The following is a 19,425-nucleotide window of genomic DNA, read 5'->3' as shown; positions in this document are numbered from 1 at the left end:
CTTCCTGTTTCCGAATGCTGCCTTGTTTATTAACAGCTGAGTGTTAGAAATCAAGAGATCATGCAGATCTCCGCGTGAAGCAGTGCAGCTTTTATGTGGCCTCCTTACCCAGATTTCAGCCTTCATTTTGGGATTGCAGCAGTGCTTTATTTGTCCAGACATGCCTGCTGTGCAATAATGTCTTACAGCAATCACAAGACAATGTTCGATTCTTTATCTTGATTTCTGTGGGGCAGAAATCCCCACACGAACAAGGAAGTTAAATCAGAGACTTGTTCTTAATGTTGATGTTTCACTTGCAAAAAACTGTTTCTCTCTGCCGCCGCTGTGAAAATGTCTCATCTTCCATTCCATCTTATTATATTATTATATAATTGGCAGACAGATAACTTCCTCACTGACATTTTAGTGAGTCATAATTTTTTTCCCACAAAAGCTTGATTGAGGGCATTTTGGCTGCACTGAGTACTCACGACTGGATGTACTTGAGCTCTGAGTCAAACATAACATGCTGCCTTATTTTAGTCATTGCATGAGTGTGTGCCATTCTTCATGGAGAAGTTAGAGAAAAGCAGCTACCATGCAGTATGCAAAACAAAATAGTAAAATTCCATTACTGGCAAATCAGAAGATGTTTGCTGCTGGATTTATCTGGAGAGGCAGCAGTCCAGGCTCCTATAATTTGCTGTCTGTGCTGACTGAATAGGCTATTTCTGGAACTCAGGGGCGTTAGGTTCAAGCTTGATATTTTGGGCAATGGCAGATGATAGATGGTTACTGGTTATGTTTTCCACTGTGGTTGGCATCATATACCCATATGGTTCTGGGGGTTTAGATCTTTTCACTGAGTCCACTGGGTTCTATCTTACACCTCAACTCAGGACGAATTAGCTCGAGGGTCAAATTAATTGGTCCAGAGGCATGATGGAAGGACGATACTCTGGCAGTCTGTTGAGGTCAAACTAATTTACAGAGCACACACGCTCACAGCCACATAGTAGATGTGGAGTAAATTCCTCACTTATGGCTGAAGCAGTATGCATACACACAAGGAAATGCAGTGCAGAATATATTTTACAGCTATAGGGGCCCTGTGAGGCTGTCCTCAAGCACAGCAGAGCTTTGAGCTTAATCATCATACTGACTTGCTCACAGATATAATGTTTACCGTGCTCACCATGTTAATTTAGCATGCTAATACTTGTTGGTTAACACAAAATACAAAGTTTGTCTGAGGGTAATGGAAATGTGATTAGTTTTGCATGTATTTAGTCTTGACAATATTCTGAGTACTTGTGCCAATGAAATCAAGTACAGCCTTTAAAAGCTAGCCTGATTCCCCATGTGATGTAAGGACACCTTCGCCGTCAATTAACTCACCTTTCTATCCAGTTGTCTTTACGAGTTGCTTCATTATTGAGCAGTGAATAGAGCTCTTTGAAATGCTAACCAGTCCTTGTTATACTACAGAAGGCACAAGGACAATCAGAGACATATTGCTGGCTGTGGCCGTGTTTGCTAGTCATTGAATTTTGTGATGTTGTAACTTGGCACTGCCCCAGGGAGCACATTTTCACAGCAATAAATGCCAAAGCTAATGGCTGTGGTGCCACCCCACCGTGCTAAGAACAAGTTTGTCAATGTAGTGTGACAGTTACAACTTCTGGATGCCAGTAGCTCTGTTTGCTTGGGAGTGAGCATACTGTCGTGGCCCCTTGCCAGCAGCAGCTGAGCCCCTTCCAGCAACGGCAACAAGGCCTTTTAACCCTCGGCTTTGTTGTGGAACCTCTGTTGTTTCAGGCTGCTTCCCTTCTTACGTCAGCGCCAGGGTCTTTCACTCGACCTCATTCATCTAGAAGCTCTTCTGTGGAGGCTCTTGGCAGGTACAGAGGGTTGGATTGAAAGTGAAAGATCAGTCAGAAAGATTGGAGCCTGTTTGAATAAGGATGGGGAATAGCTTGCCAGGGGAAAAATTTGCCTATATTTCATCTGAATGCTATACATGAGGCAAAGTCAACCGTTTCTGTGTTCACAGCGGCTTGATGCTAAGTGGATTCCAATTTGTGCTGTGTCTGGGCCACTTAGGTGGGTGACAATGGTAATAAAACAGCTGTATTAGTTCTACATTGAGTATACACAAGATGCATACAGCCTTTCAGCACTTGGTGGGTACAAAATATACAGAAACACAATGAATATATTTTGTATTACCTGTTATTATAGTAGATAAAGATATATTTGTGTCAGTATATTGTAAGATTATTTTCTATATTCCATATAAAAGTCATTCATTATGATGACCGCAGCAAGGGAACACAGAGAAGAATAAAAGTCATTATGAACGCAGCAAGGAACACAGAGAAGAATAAAACTGCCCAACAGGGTCACCAGGTAATTTGGTGCACCTGTAGAGTCTAATACAACATTTATTTTTGTTGATACTCATCTAAGTTCATTTAACCTTATGGTAATATGAGTCTGACCTGACCAGACAAACATTGGATGTTTGTTCAAATGTCTGAACACTTAAGTGTTTTCCTAAAGGTGTGGACACTTAAAACTATTGATCCCATTATTTATGTGATTTTCAGAACCTTAACCTTAACTAAGAAGTCTCTTCAAGTTGAACATGGTTACTCCCTCTGCCAATTATTGTTATTAACCTCAACCAGCCAAGGCAGAGGGCTGCCCACACAAGTCCGGATATGTTGGATGTTTCTTCCTTTGTTTTCTCTCATGAGGAACTGTTGGGTTTCTCTACTATACTGTAAGGTCTTCACCTTAAAGAGCCTTGAGATAACATATGTTATGATTTGGTGCAATACAATTAAAATGTTATAATTTATTTTATTTTATTTGCTAAACAGTCATATATATTTTGGGAGACATGGGCAATGTACTGCAGAAAAGACTCACAGGGGATGATTTGAAAGCCAATGACAGATGTAATTGTTTTGATAGCTAGAACTTGTTGTTTTGTGAATCAGAATATATTGAGAGGGTTGTCTGATATTTAGCCCCCCCCCCCCCATTTACAATTACATCTAAGAGGGGGGCAGAATATGAGAATAGTGTAAGCTTTAAAAAGCTGTATTAAATTTTGTTTTCTAGAGGTGTACCTAATGAATGAACAGCTCTGCATAATGTCCTCTTCAAAAGCTTGTAGCCTAATGTTATATAACAACTAATCCACATAAATAATTCAACATCCAGAGCGCTTTTATGAATACCTCTCTATCAGCAGTTGAGAGATCCCACCTGCTCTTAACGTGCCTGATGAAAATTTCCTGGCCCCTGGATCTGTTACCTTGGTTATCTATGTTGCATTAGATTAGAGATGATGGCAGCATCACTTACCTCCTCTTGACGGATAAATGGACTCTATCTCAATGTTATCAGGCTTCTCAGGGCTTCGGCATTGCTACCGCCAAGGGTAAAGGCCAGCAGGTCAGGGTGCTGACAAAAGAAGGATGATGTCACCATTTCCCCTGAAGTATCAACCGTTGACATATTTATGACTGTGTGTCACTGAACGTTCTTGTTGAGGGAATTGGTCTAGGGCTGTGTGAGCCTGTTGCCTCGGGCTTTGTGTTACAAGAAGAACTACATGTCTACAATATCACAATCAATTCTTATTTATTGGATCGACGATTGCTGAAAAGATTAGCACAGTAATTGAAGTCGATTGAAAGAAAATGACTCAGGCTGTAATCAATTCATTGTTTGTCATGTATTAAACACCCTCTCAAATGTGAACATTGATTCTTATATTGCAAATCGAATATCTTTGACTCTTGACAAAGATAATAAGATAAGAAGTTACAAGCTATTTTTAACTTTTCCTTTTTTTTCTCTTGGCAGGTATATCTCATCAATGTCACGTACTCTGACAACACCTCCCATATCATCTACAGAAGATACAGCAAATTCTTTGACCTACAGGTAATCTTCCATCACTCATGGAGTCCCCTGCAGTGTTTGTAATGAAATCTGTAATCTGAAAACGTCAACCCTGTGAACTTGCAGCATTGTTTTGTATGGATTAATGTGCAAGCCTTGCGACTGTTCATTGCCGCCTTGTCTCTGCCCATGTTGTCCACACCTTGTCGCCTCAATGAATCAATGTGTGTGTTAGTAATTGGTTGGGGAGCAGGGGAGGCATGGTTTGTATCCCTTAGCCTTGCAGAGACTCCTCTCTCTGTCTATATCTCCACCCTTCTTTCATTCTTTCCCCTTCTTCCTCTCTCATCTCTTCTCTGCCTTGCCCTCAAAACGTCAGGGAGCTGACAGGCCTTTTTTATAGTACAAGCAAAAAAATCTCATGGAAGTCAATTTTATGTACCATGCTTTACTGTGGACCACAGATAGATTCTCCCGAGCTGGCTATTCTGACGGCCAGAGCCTTTAACTATAGTCTTATATGAATGAAGTCTATTTCTACTTTCTTGACTTGGCTCTGATGCTTTACTCTCATGTTTAAAGTTTCTGTACTTATTTATTTTGGAACGGAGTGGGAGGTGAAGTGAAAACCCTTCTCTGTGTCTCAGATTGGCTGTTCCATACAGAGTGAATGTTTGTGTGGATGCATTTATGCCCCTTGCACCCTCAGCCCACTGCAAGCTGATACCTTATGTTGCCCCAGAGGTCTCCAGGTCACTAGTAAATATGAAAAGGCTGTAGTGAGAGACTCATAGGGGGCACTTCTCAATAGCGCTAGTGTGCTGTAGTTCAGCAAGAAATGATGTTTCAATCAGTGGAGGAAAGGTCCTTTCTGAAAGGTTCCATTGATAACCAGTGGGGCAGTGTGAAGTGGAAAATACACTCCCCCTTGCAACTGATTACTCCCATTGTGGAGTAGGAGACAGAGGTAGAATATAAATAGTGAAATGCAAGTGAAGTATAGCTGAATGTGCCCCCATTCTAGACAAGTCAGAGGCAGGTGAGGTGAGCAGCATGGAATGGTGTCTTCCCACTGATATTCAGCCCCTCACCCTAGATGGTTCATGGATGTCCTGGCACAAAATCAGTCCGTCACTCATTTAGGAGCGGCAAGATTGATTTTGTTAGCTTTGTTAGATGGTGCGGGGAAAAGGTCACCCAAGTCAGCCTGCGCTTTATTGAGTTGTCAAAGAAAGTGGCTCTCGCATGACCAAAGTCTGGCAGAGTTTGGCCAGGCTGCCTTTAAGTGAGTTCTATTGTGAAAATCCCTTGCTACACATTTCTGGGATTTACCAAATGTCCTTTTTAAAGCATACAGCAATATATCACCGCTAACACGTCAGCACTAATGCTTACTTTGCTTGGTTCTTTGATGTTTCCATTTGCACTGTAACATTGTGTGAATAAAACTTCCACTGGCAATACTGATGGATGAGCTTTCTAATACTCACTAATCCTCCATCTCTGCTGGTATATGGACTGATAGTAAAGTTCTCTGCCTGGTTTGATCTCGCTAGATCCCTTTGATGGTCCTGTTTGATCCTATTGTTTTCAGAGCAACCTAGAGCCTCTCCTGTCCAAACATTTATCTGGTGCACAGACCCTGCTGCTCTCAGCAGCCCTGCTAACCCTCGGGGAGAGATACATGGATGGCTGCTCGGAAACTGTTGGAGACAAAGAGCAAAGGCTGCTGGAGACTATGTCCTAGTAGAACAAGCTGTCTTCCTGGAAACACACTGGTCCTAGTTCCAGCCTGGTGCCAAGATGATAGAGGCCACAGATGTTGCTTTGAATGACTTAAGCTGCTTTCAGACATGCACTGCATTTGCAAATGTTAGTTGCTTCCGATATTTCCCCGGAAATTTTCCTGCCAACCCCTAGTAAAATGTCACGGAAAAGTCCAACTGAGCCCATGTGAGAGTACAGCTGCAAAATTTCTGGAAAATTTACAGTGATTGAGCGATGATGTTTCTAACAAGAAACACATGCAAAACTGCAAGAATACAAATATTTCAGGATGAAGAAGAGGTTTCATACACATAGAAGTCACAGATGAAGAAGTCAATAGACAATGAAACTTGCATCATTTGATGTCAGACGCACACAAGAAGTCATTTGATGTACTGGATGTAGCACTGACCACTCAGCGTCTATTTGTGTCCTTATGTATTAAAGGTCCAGTGTGTAAGATTTAGGTGAAAGGGATCTATTGGCATAAATTGAATATAAAATAATCCTAATGATGTTTTCACTCGTGTTTTTCCTCTAAATTGTATGAATTGTTGTTTTCTTTACTCTAGAATGAGCCCTTTATACTTAAGTACTTTATATTTACATCAGGAGAGGGTCCTCTCTACGGAGGCCGCCGTGTTTTTTACAGTAGCCCAGACTGGACAAACTAAACACCTTTTGAGTTTTTATGACACCTGAAGGTTACAACAGGTTCTCTTTTATGTTTGGAAGGGGAGGGTGAGGTGAGGGGTATTCAGATGCAACATGCAACTTCACCACTAGATGTGTGACTAAATTTGACACACTGAACCTTTAAGTTAAAAACTTTACACATGCTTTCCTTCTGTGTGAAGACAGCAGTGTTGAGAATTTTCTTAAGTATACATAATAAAGGCCATATTAGCACTATTTAGTGGCCTCCTGTGTCATTTACAGCTAGTAAAATTACTTTATTAATTCAAAATGTTGCCAAAATTGCTCTGCGGGGGGCCATTTTGTCATTTTGTCCACTTCTTTTAGGAGAAAGTAGCACCACTCTCTCTGCCATCCTTTGCCATGGACCTTCCATTAGTTCTTTATTTCGCTCCCCTGCTGGATCATAGTTACCCCGGTGATGTGCAGGACAAAAACAGGCACATACCCGCACATGACACTCATACCCGCAACGTCTACACACATATTGTATTGTATACTGTCGCTTCATTACACTGCATGCATTTTCTGTTACCCATATCATAACCCACATATTTTCTGCTCCCTCCTCCCACCGGTATTTCTTTTGCTCGTCCAAGTTACGAACAGCTCATCTTCCTTGTCAGGATGTGACTGGCTCTTCCCGGCTGCTGTACACTGATGTAGGTTTTGTCTCAGCCAAATCTGACCAGTGAGTCAAACAGCGCTTCCTCTCCGAAGTAGGCTGCCAGAGTTCATCAGAGGAGAGGAGAGCAGGACAGGCTGGAGGAGCAGGTCAGTCTGAGGGCTGGGGAGGAGAGGAGCAGTGAGGAGTAACAGTGGGATAATGATGATGGTGGTGATAACGAGGCAGAGGAGGACAGAGATAAAATTTCTGAAAGTGATGATGATAATGAGAAAGACAGCAATACTTGTGGCGTTCATGATTGAGATTCAGGCTGTTGATGCTGACAAAACTAATGATGCAGATGGAAGAAGGGGAAGATACTGTGTTTCCTCAGGGTCACTTATTTCAAAATAGCCTTTAGAAGCATGTTTAAAGTACCTCCGAGTAGCATGTGATTGTGCCCACTGTGTCCTTGGGTCCAGTCACTACCCGGAAGATGCTCTGACTCACTTTTTACGAGGGTTTTTTGTTGGTTTTCAGAAACCATCTCTTTCCTATTTACGAGTCTGCCCTTGTACGAGTCTCCCTACAGCAACAGAATATTTCCTTTGGGGAGATTTTAATGAAACATCTCTCAAACATCAAATTTTCAGTGATTAGTGTATCTTTGAAGAAGCAGAAGATGATATTAGTCTGGTTTGCTCAGTGACTCAGTCTCAAGGTCGATGTTCAGACTTTTTGGGAAGTAGCTTCTGAGGATGCTAGCAGCAGGCTTCCGGCAAACAGCCGCTTATATTCAGTGCAGAAAATTATACAGTAGCTGTGGTCCCTTAAAAGGAAGGTCACTGTCTAAGTAGGCTGTTTTATGGAAACATATGTCTAGACCACAAGGCATTATCGGTATGCCATCCTCGAGGATAAATTGCTGAATAGCCAGGCCACTAGCTCAGCCTCCCTGTCCTTGAGGTGTTCTGTGGATGTACTGTAACTCAACTGAATGAGAGAGCCCATTGTTTCAGGTCGAGGATAAAGGACTGCTTTATTTTTTATGGGCGTGTGAAAAGAGAGGGAAACATACTTTTTAGCCCCTGCGGAGAGGCAGAGGAAGGACACCTACATGCCTTACACAGGACCCGTTCATGTGACATACAATTGGGCACTTGACAGGACCACACGTGCCAGGGGTCTCATTTATAACCATTGCGTATGCACAAAACGGGGCCTGAAACATACGTACACCACTTCTCACGCAAACGTTGGGATTTATAAAAACAAACTGTCAGGACTCACGGTGGAAACCCATTGGTCAACAGCATAATTTAATATTCATGATGTGCTTTGCATTGACCATTTATGGTTGAAACTGGGCTTGTGGAGGGCGGACTTGAAGGCAGATCCACGTAGGAATGTTTCCAGGTGGATTGTGATTTATAAAGTGAACATTGCGTTCAGGTGTGCGTGCGCACGGTTTTATAAATCAGAATTTTCTTTTGCGTACGCCATTTACGGCTTTTGTGCACACGTACACTTTTAGTATGAATACCATGCACTGTTTTATAAATAAGACCCCAGGTCCTCACTGGACTCATGGCTGGTGGGTGGGTTGTGCAGGGTTTCCCACAACTATGTTGAAGGGATTTGTAGAGTGAGCTAAATTTAGGATGAATGAGCACAGTACAGTCATATGTGGGACATTTGAAAAAACACACCAGTGTGACTGGAAGGTGACTATGAAGGAGGGCTGACAAAGAAACTGTACTGATTTGACATGAAATAATAGAAAAAGAGCCCCTCTGGTGTTTTCACTGAGTTTAGTTTAATTGGCATCTGTGAGCTCATTTACAAAGAAAGTCCACTCACATCCGCCTGTTTTCAGCAGGGAGATTCAATGAGAAGGTTCTAATAAACTGACTCTTTGCAGCACCAAACTGCAGACGGACAGATTAACCACAGGCTAGTAAACACAGTGACACATTTAGCAGCTGAAGACCCAGATATTTCCCTCAAAAGTTGATGAAGCTCAAATAGAGCTAAAAGTAGAGTAGGTAGTGGACAAAGTCAGAAGTGTTCACTCATGAAAGAAACGTAAAAAGAAGAACTTTACATGTTCGGAGATTGAACTCCTTATATCAGAGCTGCACAGACAGGTCTGGATCACTCGTTTTTGACTGCAGTGTTAAGTGAGTTCCTCTCTGGTCTTGTTTTGTTTGTGGTGAGGTGGAGATGAGAGGCCCTCCCATGGCTGGCAGCCTTTTGCATGTAAAGGCATGATGGCTGAGGAAGAGGCTCTGGGAGTTCATGAAAAAGTGTCTATCAAACCTACTCCCTGCATTTTCATGTCCTTTTTGGAAGAACTCTGTAAAGTTGAGTGCATTTTTAAGTGGGTGGTGATCAAATCCAGTGTATTGAACAGATGTAGTGTAGAGTGTGTGAGCCTTTCCTCACTCCCCCTGTCTGTGTCCTGTGTTTGCACTGCTGCCTGTTATCTGGAGATGTATGTGACAGTGGACAGACTTACGCTATTGCTACTCTCTCCATCTCTGTCTTGTTTTTTTCTCTGTGCTTGGTTGGCCAGCCCTCGTGTTTGTGTTCAGCCCAAGGACTCCTCCACTCAAACGAGATGGGGAGGAGAGAAACATTTCAACTCTTCGACTTTGTGCTTCGAGATATCTGCGGATGCTCTGCCTCACACTGAGCCTCAAACAGAGAGGATGCTCAAGGTTTTATTTTATTTTTCATTACATATCTAGCTCAGCTGCCGCTACCTTTATTCCTCATCTGATAAATCACACAGCATTTATTTTATATTCCTTCTGTATATCTCGATGAGAGAGGCCAGGGTTGTCTTTTCTGTATGTTTGGTTATTTTTGTGCACAGAGCTCGCACTGCTGAATAGCTGAATGACAGATGGTATCAGCAGCATGTGATAAAAAGGAATAGGAAACTGTATGAAGTGAATCTGCAGTTATTTATCTGCAGATCTGGAAGGACACACCAAGGAAAAGGAGAAATATTTCACATGTCCTGAACACTAGAAAACTGTGTATAGAAAAGATGTCACATTGACGTCGGTTGATGAAATCAGTTCCTCCTTGCTTCCTTGTTGCACAGTAATAACAACCATATTATTATTATTATTCAGGTTCAACAAGAAATGTATTTGAAGCATATTGAGACATTAAATATTTCAACAATACAGTGTTAGACAACAAAACACACTGTGTGTATTCTTGAGTTCTTGCAAATGTGTTCAATGTATTTAACATATTTCAAAATCATTGATTGCTGACATTGATGCATGTTAACTTGCAGTTCTTGTGTTTGTTGACACTACGTTGCTCCAGTGGAATAGCGTGCGACTGACAGGAATGTGTACTGGGCTTGACGATGTGACAAAAAAATTATATCAAAATAAAAATGTTCATATCAGTCATTATCAATAATTATCACATTATTATTTCTTTTAACTTTAAAGACAGATTTTTGGTCAGTTGTGGTTTCAAACTCTTCTTTATGGGCAGACATTGGGAAACACTTGATAAACAACAAAACATATTTATAAATCTGAGAGTGTGTCTGTTATAACTCCTAACTGTGCTCAGACAATGCAAGCATATCAATATATATTTAACTTTAGTTATTTTGCTATTGATTATATATTATAATTATATTGCGATTATTACTGATATAGTTTTTTTGCCTAACCAATCGAGCTATATGTGTGTATCCTTGTGTCTGTCCGCAATACAAAACGAAACAAGGCTGACTCATAAATACACTGCTCCATAGTCTAACTAGTGGTCAACTTGAACCTAAACGTTCAAGAAAAATCTACACATAGCAGCCTTAAGGTTTTGGTTTTCCTACATATTATTGTCTATGAAAGATGATTTATATGAAGTGCTTCTTCGTGCCACTCATCTCAAGCCCATTGACTTGAGCCCCACCCATCTGGCATTCCAAACAGGTCAAAACAAACCTCCCCTAAGGTTTCTAGCTGATAGTGCAGAATTTAAGACTGAAATACAAAGACTACCTCTGCTTATCTACAGTATCGGTGGTAGTGACCAGTCACAGACCACTCAGTGTCCTGCCTCGCCTCTCCTGCTGTAGGTTAATGAATAGTGATTGAGCAAACATCAAGTGAACAGCATGCCTTGGACACAGGCATTTAATGCCAACTAGACAGAAAAAGCAAAAGGCAAATCTGAGATAGAGACATGCAGAGATAAGAGGTGAGAATTCCCACTGGAATTCTGTGCAAAACCCAGGTGTCTATCACCTCTCCTTCTGCAGCCTCCATCAGCCTCTTCCCTATTGGTTTTGCTTCCCTCCACATGCCAGACTTATCACATCTACCCCACCACCACACGCACTTCATTCATATCTCATCCCTACAATTTCTCAGCGTATCTCTCGCCCCCACTGGTCACATAGCTCTCTCTCTCCCTTCCCCACCATTCTGTCTCTCTTGAGAAAACCTTGCCTGTTTCCCACCCTCTCCCCGTCACCACCGTCCCCTCGTTGGTCTCCTCTGAGCCTGTTTTCTTGGATGTTCCCAGGGTCAAGTGCATATGCTTTGCTTTTAGTTCTTTTGTGTGTGTCTGTATGAATTTGTGTACAAGTACATGCATTTTTCGGTGTATTTGAGATGCATTACTGGATTTTCTCCTGGTTATCCAGGCAGTTGTTCTGTTATATGATGATCCAATTTTCTCCCTCTCCATTTCAGTCAGATCACATTGTACAGTCCAGACACAAGAAAAGCTTTGAAGGAAATAAAAGACCTTCAAATTAAATGCCTATAGCGTATTATGGTACCACTTACATGTAGAAAGTTAGCCTCTAGAGCAGTTGTTCTCTCCCTTTTTAGAGCCAGTTATCTTTTTTTCAAGGTACCTAACCGCCCCATCAAATAAAATGAAGACTAACTTCATCCCTGAATATTAAGATTATTATTAATCATTCCTCTTATCATAATTTATACTTTACAAATAATATTCTTATTATTATGATGTATGTTATTCTGTGTTACATTATTTACAAACACATGTCTTGTATGCAAGTTAGACGTGGACCTGGTTATAATTAGTAATTATTCTAATAAATATTTCTCTATGTTTATAATGCATCTATATGTCACATATAAAACATATTCTGAACTTTAGGCATTAAATAGGACAGAAGCATTAAAGTGAATTCTTGAATGGAGAATAGCCTTTTTTGTGCTATTTTGAGCAAGTTAAACCTGGTAAATTGAATTCATATATGTTTAATAACATTTTAAAGTTAATGACTGGACAAAACCTTGAAACAACACTGCAGAGATAAGTTTACTCCCCTGTCTCGGCTGGAATAGAGGTGATGGTGCTGCTGTGGCTCAACTTGTCAGGTGGCAAGTGTTTGGTTTTATGTATTGTGTTTGGAGAAATGTGTTTATTTACATTCATTATGAATATAGTCTGTTGAATTTGGCAGAGTTGTATTGTATGCAGGCAGTCATACCTATAAAACCACACTTAACAGTTATTATATATAGTATGTGTAGTAGACCTCATCATTTTCTCCATGGGGAATACCAGGGAAGAGAGCATCTATTTTCCAAGAAGACACAGTAAAAGCCATGTTATAATTTGTATAAATGATACTGGGACATGCACGGAGCAGCACTCCAGAAAGCTGACAGAAACAATGAAGTGAAGGGCCATTGGCAGAAACAACACACTGTCGAAGCTAGTTACATTTGTGTTAAATGGCAGGTTTTAATATTGAATACCACATTCTTTTACAAGTGATTGCAAGTTCTCATCTTATTGGGAATCTTTGGTGTAAAGGCGCCTTAAACAGAACCCCTCCCCGTTGCCCCCAGACATTTCCTGAATGCCCCTAGGTCCCTAGGATGAACCCTATAGAACCGATTTTGTCCAAATTAAGAAGCACAAAACGTGTGTGACTGCAAACTAGCCAACAATGCAATTTGAAAACAAAACAGGATAAAGCTAGGATGTGAAATGCAAAGAAATACATTTCCACAACCAGAGTAGCAGGATTGCTGGCATTTTGGTTCACGTACAGCTTTATTTAGCATTTCTAGTTTTTTTTTTTTTATATACTTTTACATTAGTATTTTTATGTGGTCCATGGATACAACACGTTTTTAGATATAGTCTACAGTGGACCTCTGATGCTCGGCCTCCTGTTGCAGTATTGCATTTAGACAATACAGCAGCCAAAAAGTAAAAAAACATAATTTACACAGACAAATGACCCTCTTTTCAAGTTGAGATTTTAAGACATGTATTGCTAACAGGCTAGCTAGCTGGTTAACAAAACTGCTATTTGAAGCAGGAGACAGGATTAACTTTTGAATTCAGCTTTATTTCCTTCCCTGGGGGCATCACAGGAAGTCACAGTGTCCCCTTACATTTATTGAGTATGTGCTCAAGTACTGTTCTGTACTCTACTATACTTTTCTTGAGAAGTAGCTCACCACAAAAGTATTTTCACCTTCACGACATATTATGTAAAATTAACACACACCTTCAACCTTGCTCCAGTTTCTCTGTCATTTAATAACTCGACTTGACAGAAAAGCAGCTTATTTGAAGTTTTTCTGGTTTTCTGGTATTTTCTGTCCTCTTTCATGCCATCTTTACTTCAGTCAACCCACTCATGGTCATGTTCCAAACCTCACTTCTTTTTTCCCTTTCACGCCCTGAAAAGTCTGGTCCAGGCAATGCACTGCACTGCACTGATCACTAACTCTCTCTCTCTCTCTCTCTCTCTCTCTCTCTCTCACACAACCTAAACCTATCCCTAACCCATAACCTGACAACTAACCCATAACCTGACAACTAGTCTTAAAGGTTCAGTGTGTAGAATTGAGTTACATCTAGTGGTGAAGTTTGAACATTTAAACCGTAAACAGCTCTTTTAAGATGTGTCAGAAATTGGCCAAAATATCCTCACTTTTCACCTAACTGGCCTTCACAAAAATTGAAGTACAAACACACACACACAGAGGCAGGGCACTACTGATTCACCCCATCTGGGAAAGCCTGTGGTTTGGCCAAATTACCCAAGGTTTGTACTGGCTTTCAGGATGGAAACTCTTGAGGCCGTCACAGTGGCTAAATTAGGTCCTGCGTTACTCTGTTAGTCCTGAACCCTGGCACAGGTGAGAGCCCTTCCTCTCTGCCTTCTAGTGAACTGTAAGTTGGCTGGCCTACTTACTAAACCCAAACTAAAGCCGGCAGTGTGTAAGCTGACACTGTTCTTTTCCTCACACTGAGGTTGCAGCTGCTTGGGAAAGCAAAGCTGTTTTTCGAGGAGGTAAATGGCCTGAAAATGCCACCGGACGTTTAGATAGTGCTTCTATTAAATATGAGAAGAGGTTAAACTTTGGGCACAAAGTTCACAGAATAAAAAGATTGGTGGCCCTGTTCATGTTTCTCGTGCCTTCAAAACTGAAATTATTGTGAACTAAAAATAGTCATCTCTGGCTTGATGCCATTCATTTTCCGTATGTGAGCTGAAAAGCAAATGCCTGCTCAATTATTATTCTCTTCTACCCACAGTATGTTTGCAGTTTGCAGTATGGTTATGCTCTTTTATCTCTTTGATTAATGTATTTTTAATGACCGTATGTGTGAGTTAAGCATCCAGTTGTCTGAACTTCAACACCGATACCTCTGCTGAACTTGTGAGTTGGAGAGAGCAAATGATATGGGTTGTTCCAGTGTTTTGAAAACCCTGCATTTGCCTGCCAAGGTTCTCCTTCCACAGACAAGGTTTTGTTCCAACACAGTGCTAACACAACTGACACATTTGGCAAACTGGCTTACGCTTTACAATTATAAATTCAGTGGCGTGCCCCTCAGCACAAGCAAAGCAAGTAGTGCTAGACCAATTAAAGGTAAAAATAGACATTCGTATTAGCAATACCAACAAAAAATGATATCCTTCATGTTGTTTGATCCCATAAAGAATGCAACACTATGTGTTTGCATTTATCTTGTAAGTTACTGGCCTCTTGTGGTGGCAGCAGGATATTGACTCTGGAAGCTAGCTTGACCAGCAGCGACTGCATCTATTGTTTCTTTTATTTTCATCGGCGTGGCCATGTCCTATTGATAAAGGCTGGGGCTTGTTAAGCAGACGGGGCAGCATTAGTTTTTGGACAATAGCATGTATGCAGATGATCCTGTGATTTTTGCGTAGCTACAGACTGACTGTGCTTGTCAAGCTGCCCTTGACTCAGCTTTCACTTTTGTAAGATCATATGTGCAGATGTGTATGTATGTGGAAGCTGTACATAATTAAAAACTACATCAACAGTCTTTTTTAGCTCTAGTTTCACCAAGTAAACAAGCAAATTACACTGTGATTTACTATAGTGCTGCAGTGGCTACCGCTGTTACACCGTCATGTCATACCCACCATCACACCCACACTTTCTACTACATTACTCACTTTTTATATTGTATACAAAGCATTTTGGCATTGTATAAAGGCTACTATAACCTATATATTTCACGATGATACAAAATTGTTATTCAACATAAAAGATCTCGAACTTTGTGTGAAAAGTGTGGTCCGGGGAATGCAACATAAACTCTCACAACACATCTGAGGACTATGCACTGGCTGTCATACGATGCAATGAGAGCCACCCCCAGAGGTACTGCCGGCCCGGTGCTACGTCAGAAGTCTCTGAGGTGTTTGTAACAAATTACCACATTACATATTATATTACATATCATTTATTTGTCGCTTTTATTCAAAGCAACTCACATAAGTGCATGGTTATTAGACCATCATCTTCTTAACCAAGGTGTAAGATGTGTAGACTTTCTGCTGTCCTGATGTCAATGGGGAGCTCGGTCCACCATTTGTGTTAGCCAGGACAGCAAACAGTCGTGATTTTGTTGAGTGGCTAGGTGTCCTTTGCAGTGAGGGAGCAGCAAGCCGATTGGCCGATGCAGAGTGGAGTGGACGGGCTGTGGTGTAAGGTTTGACCATGTCCTGGATGTAGACTGGGCCCGATCTCTCCGCAGCATGGTACATAAGTACTAGTGTTGTGAAGCGAATGCGGGCAGCCACTGGTGACCAGTGAAGGGAGTGAAGACTGGTGTAGTGTGAGTGAACTTAGGTTGGTTGAAGATCAGTCGAGCTGCTGCATTCTGGATGAGCTGCAGAGGTCGGATAGCACTAGCAGGCAGACCTGCCAGGAGGGAGTTGTAGTAGTCTAGGCGTGAGATGACCAGGGCCTGGACCAGAACCTCTGCTATCTCTGAGTGAGAAGGGGATGTATTCTCCTGCAGCATGTATCAACACTATCTGGTTGTTGCAGCACTGTTGGCAGTAAGGGAGAGTTGACTGTCGAGTGTCACCCAGATTCTTTGCAGTCTGGTAGGGGTCTACCACAGAGATGTCAATGGTAATAGTAAGGTCAGGGGTGGGAGAGCCTTTCCCTGGAAGGAAAAGTAGTTCGGTCTTGCCAAGGTGGATTTTCAGGTGGTGTGCGGACATCCACTGAGTCAGTGGTCAGTCCGACAGGCAGATATTCGTGCTGCTACCTGTGTTTCAGACTGGGGAAAATAGAGAATTAGTTAGATGTCCTCTGCATAGCTATGGTAGGAAAAGCCATGTGAGTGCATGACAGAGCAGAGAGAGTTGGTGTACAGAGAGAAAATGAGAGGACCCAGGACAGAACCTTGAGGGACCCCAGTAGTGAGTGGACAAGGTTCTGACACAGATCTTCTCCAAGTTACCCGATAGGTACGGTCTTTGAGGTAGGATGAGAGCAGGGAGAGTGCAGAGCCTGAGACACCCAGATCCTGAAGGGAGGAAATAAGGATCTGGTGGTTCACTGTGTCTCACACAGCAGAAAGGTCTAGAAGGATGAGGAAGAGGAGAGAGAGGCTGCTCTAGCAGTGTGAAGTTGCTCAGTGACAGCAAGGAGGGCAGCCTCAGTTGAGTGGCCTCCCTTGAAACCAGACTGGTAAGGATCAAGAAGGGACACAGAGACAGCAACAAGTGGAACCAGACATTTAAAATTATTTTACAGTGCCCGAGAATGTATTTATATTTTCTGGCGGTTACTGCAGCAGTATCAATGGCATTGTGCAGTAAGGAAAAAAATCAATATTGCCACAGCCATATCATTTTAAATTGAATCTCTGTTGGTTTTGGGGGCAGGTTGGATAAAACAAACAATTTGAAGATGTAACATTGTAAACTTGGAAATTGAGATGAACCTTTTTAATTCATTTCTGTCGACAGATTCATCAGTAATGAAAACAATCGTTAGTTTCAGCCCTAAAATGTAACCCAGCAAACACATATTCCTGTACAACACCATTGGGGGAAAGTGTGAATATTGATATGAAACCATCTGACTCATATCACTCATACGGCAACAGATGCCACTGTGTTTTAAAGGAAGATAGAATTTTGGCTCAGCCCCTCCAGAAATTGGGATGTGATTACGTTAAGGGTCTTTCACACTCAAAGCCCATCCCCAGGGCTCTGTTCCAAAGGCAACAGCGGGCTCTGCAGCTTGATACTGGGGAGTGACGAATGAGGGACTGCGGACAGGCAAAAGTTACCACATCCCCGCACCTGTTGACTTATTGAAACAAAGGGGAGCCTGGCTCGCCACATGGGGAATAGAGCCCCACAGTGGTGACATCTCCAGAAAAGTAACTCCCCAGTTTTTTAGACAAACCCGATGCCCAATCCACACCCACACATGCTTTCACTGCATAAAATAAGATGCATGATACCAGGATCTCATGTTCCATCCATATATAATGTGCCAACCCTGGGCAGAGCTTTTGCCAGGGTGTTGGTTTATATTTAGAGGCACAACTGTGACTGATTGTGGCTGGAAAGGAACGCCTTCCCCCCTCAAGCTCATCTCAGACATCTGTCTCTCTGAAACTAAATACTGCCGGCATGTTTCGACTTGTTTCATCTGCACCATTAGTTTCTGTCCTGCTGTCTTTAGGATCTGAGCTGATAGAGAAAGTAAAGTTTGATCTGTACCACAGATGGGCTCAATCGCTGTAATTTTCTTGTCAAAGAAGTCAAAGATTCTTGCATCATTATTCCTCCTGAGCTGCTGTCCCTCAAAAGGAAAAGGAGCTTAGATACAGAAGAGGGGAGCTAATGGATGGAACATAATTGATGCAACATGTTTACATCATGGAGACTGGAGATAAGTTGGTTTTATCATTAACTTGATGTTTGTTTGCAAACACAAGTGCAAGAGCAGTGACCTTGTCACGTCCTCCCTTCAGTGAGAACCGTATGCTGGGTCCGTGGCCTCAGTCACTATCACTACGATGCCGTGGTGATAGTGACTAAGATCACATGGCTTCCTTGTCATGCTGGTCATGAGTTGCTCCAGAGGTTCAATGCACGAGCGTTTATTTCCATTCCAGTCTGTTCCACTGCTGTGAAGCCTGGGGTAAACCCTCGCTGTCACGTGACCACTAACAGGAAGTGAGGCATCAATTCACTGCACAATAACAGTATGGCATCCCTTAAGTTTATGCCAACTGACTCTCACAGCTCCTTATATGGAGGCTCTATTCTTAGCACATGTGCCTGATATGAAGACGGAGCTGCTGTTCAACTCTTTCTTTCAACACAGGCCCTGAGTTGTCCCTGTTTTAAATGACTATAACTGTGGATTATACTTTATATTTATATACTTCATATTGTCCTTGAAGTGGATTTTGTGTTGATTTGTTGATCAGTGTTCTTGTATAAAGTTATATTTTGGAAATAAGAATTATACCTGGCTTTGTTTGAGATTTGACCCTAAGACAGGTGCTCAAACAACTAGTTGATCAGTTAATTAAATGATAAATTCATAATTTTGGTAATTAATAAGCAAAAGTACCAGACATAGCCTGTTTTTTATCCCTCCACATATGAAGTCGTGCTGCTTTCCTCTGTTTCATGTCATAGTAGATTTCTTATTGTTTGACTTTGAATTATAGGTTGGAAAAATGCAAGCCAAAGGCATCTCCTCAATTTTCTTTTTGACTGTTTTCTGACTCTTATCCACTGAACAGTTTACCAGTTTAACATAACAGCTAGCATTAAAGCTAATCATTAACCGCAGATGTGAAACCTTTCCAGGTGGACTCCTACGATCCAAGAGCTGACTTTGGACATGATTAGGGTCTAGCCCAAATCAGTCTAATCAGATTAGGTTGAAGCCTTGTACTATTCTCTTTGGTCTCAGGTCTGTTTGTCAGTATGTCTCGTACCCAATGAATAAGTGTAGACTCAGTTTTAGTTTGGACACAGTTTGGTTAAGGCTTGGTTAGATGTGAACTTTCTCCCTTGTGTGACACTTACTGTTACTTTGCTGATGCCCCTACATGCCAATGCCCTATATGCTGCCACAGTTCCCTCCACCACCCCTCCTCCCTATGTG

The 19,425-nt window shown here is 41.7% G+C and overlaps 1 protein-coding gene across 1 annotated transcript in view; it reads left to right on the top strand.

Annotated features, from left to right (window-relative positions):
• Window positions 1–19,425, top strand: part of sh3pxd2aa (SH3 and PX domains 2Aa) — a 107,178-nt gene that overhangs the window by 8,640 nt on the left and 79,113 nt on the right. Inside the window, 1 exon segment of the mRNA XM_034592073.1 lies at window positions 3,862–3,942. Within this exon segment, the coding sequence (XP_034447964.1) occupies window positions 3,862–3,942 (81 nt within the window).

The sequence above is a fragment of the Hippoglossus hippoglossus genome, chromosome 1 (genome assembly GCF_009819705.1).
Source record: "Hippoglossus hippoglossus isolate fHipHip1 chromosome 1, fHipHip1.pri, whole genome shotgun sequence".
Classification (NCBI taxonomy): domain Eukaryota; kingdom Metazoa; phylum Chordata; class Actinopteri; order Pleuronectiformes; family Pleuronectidae; genus Hippoglossus; species Hippoglossus hippoglossus.
This window is presented reverse-complemented; position numbering and strand designations above follow the sequence as displayed.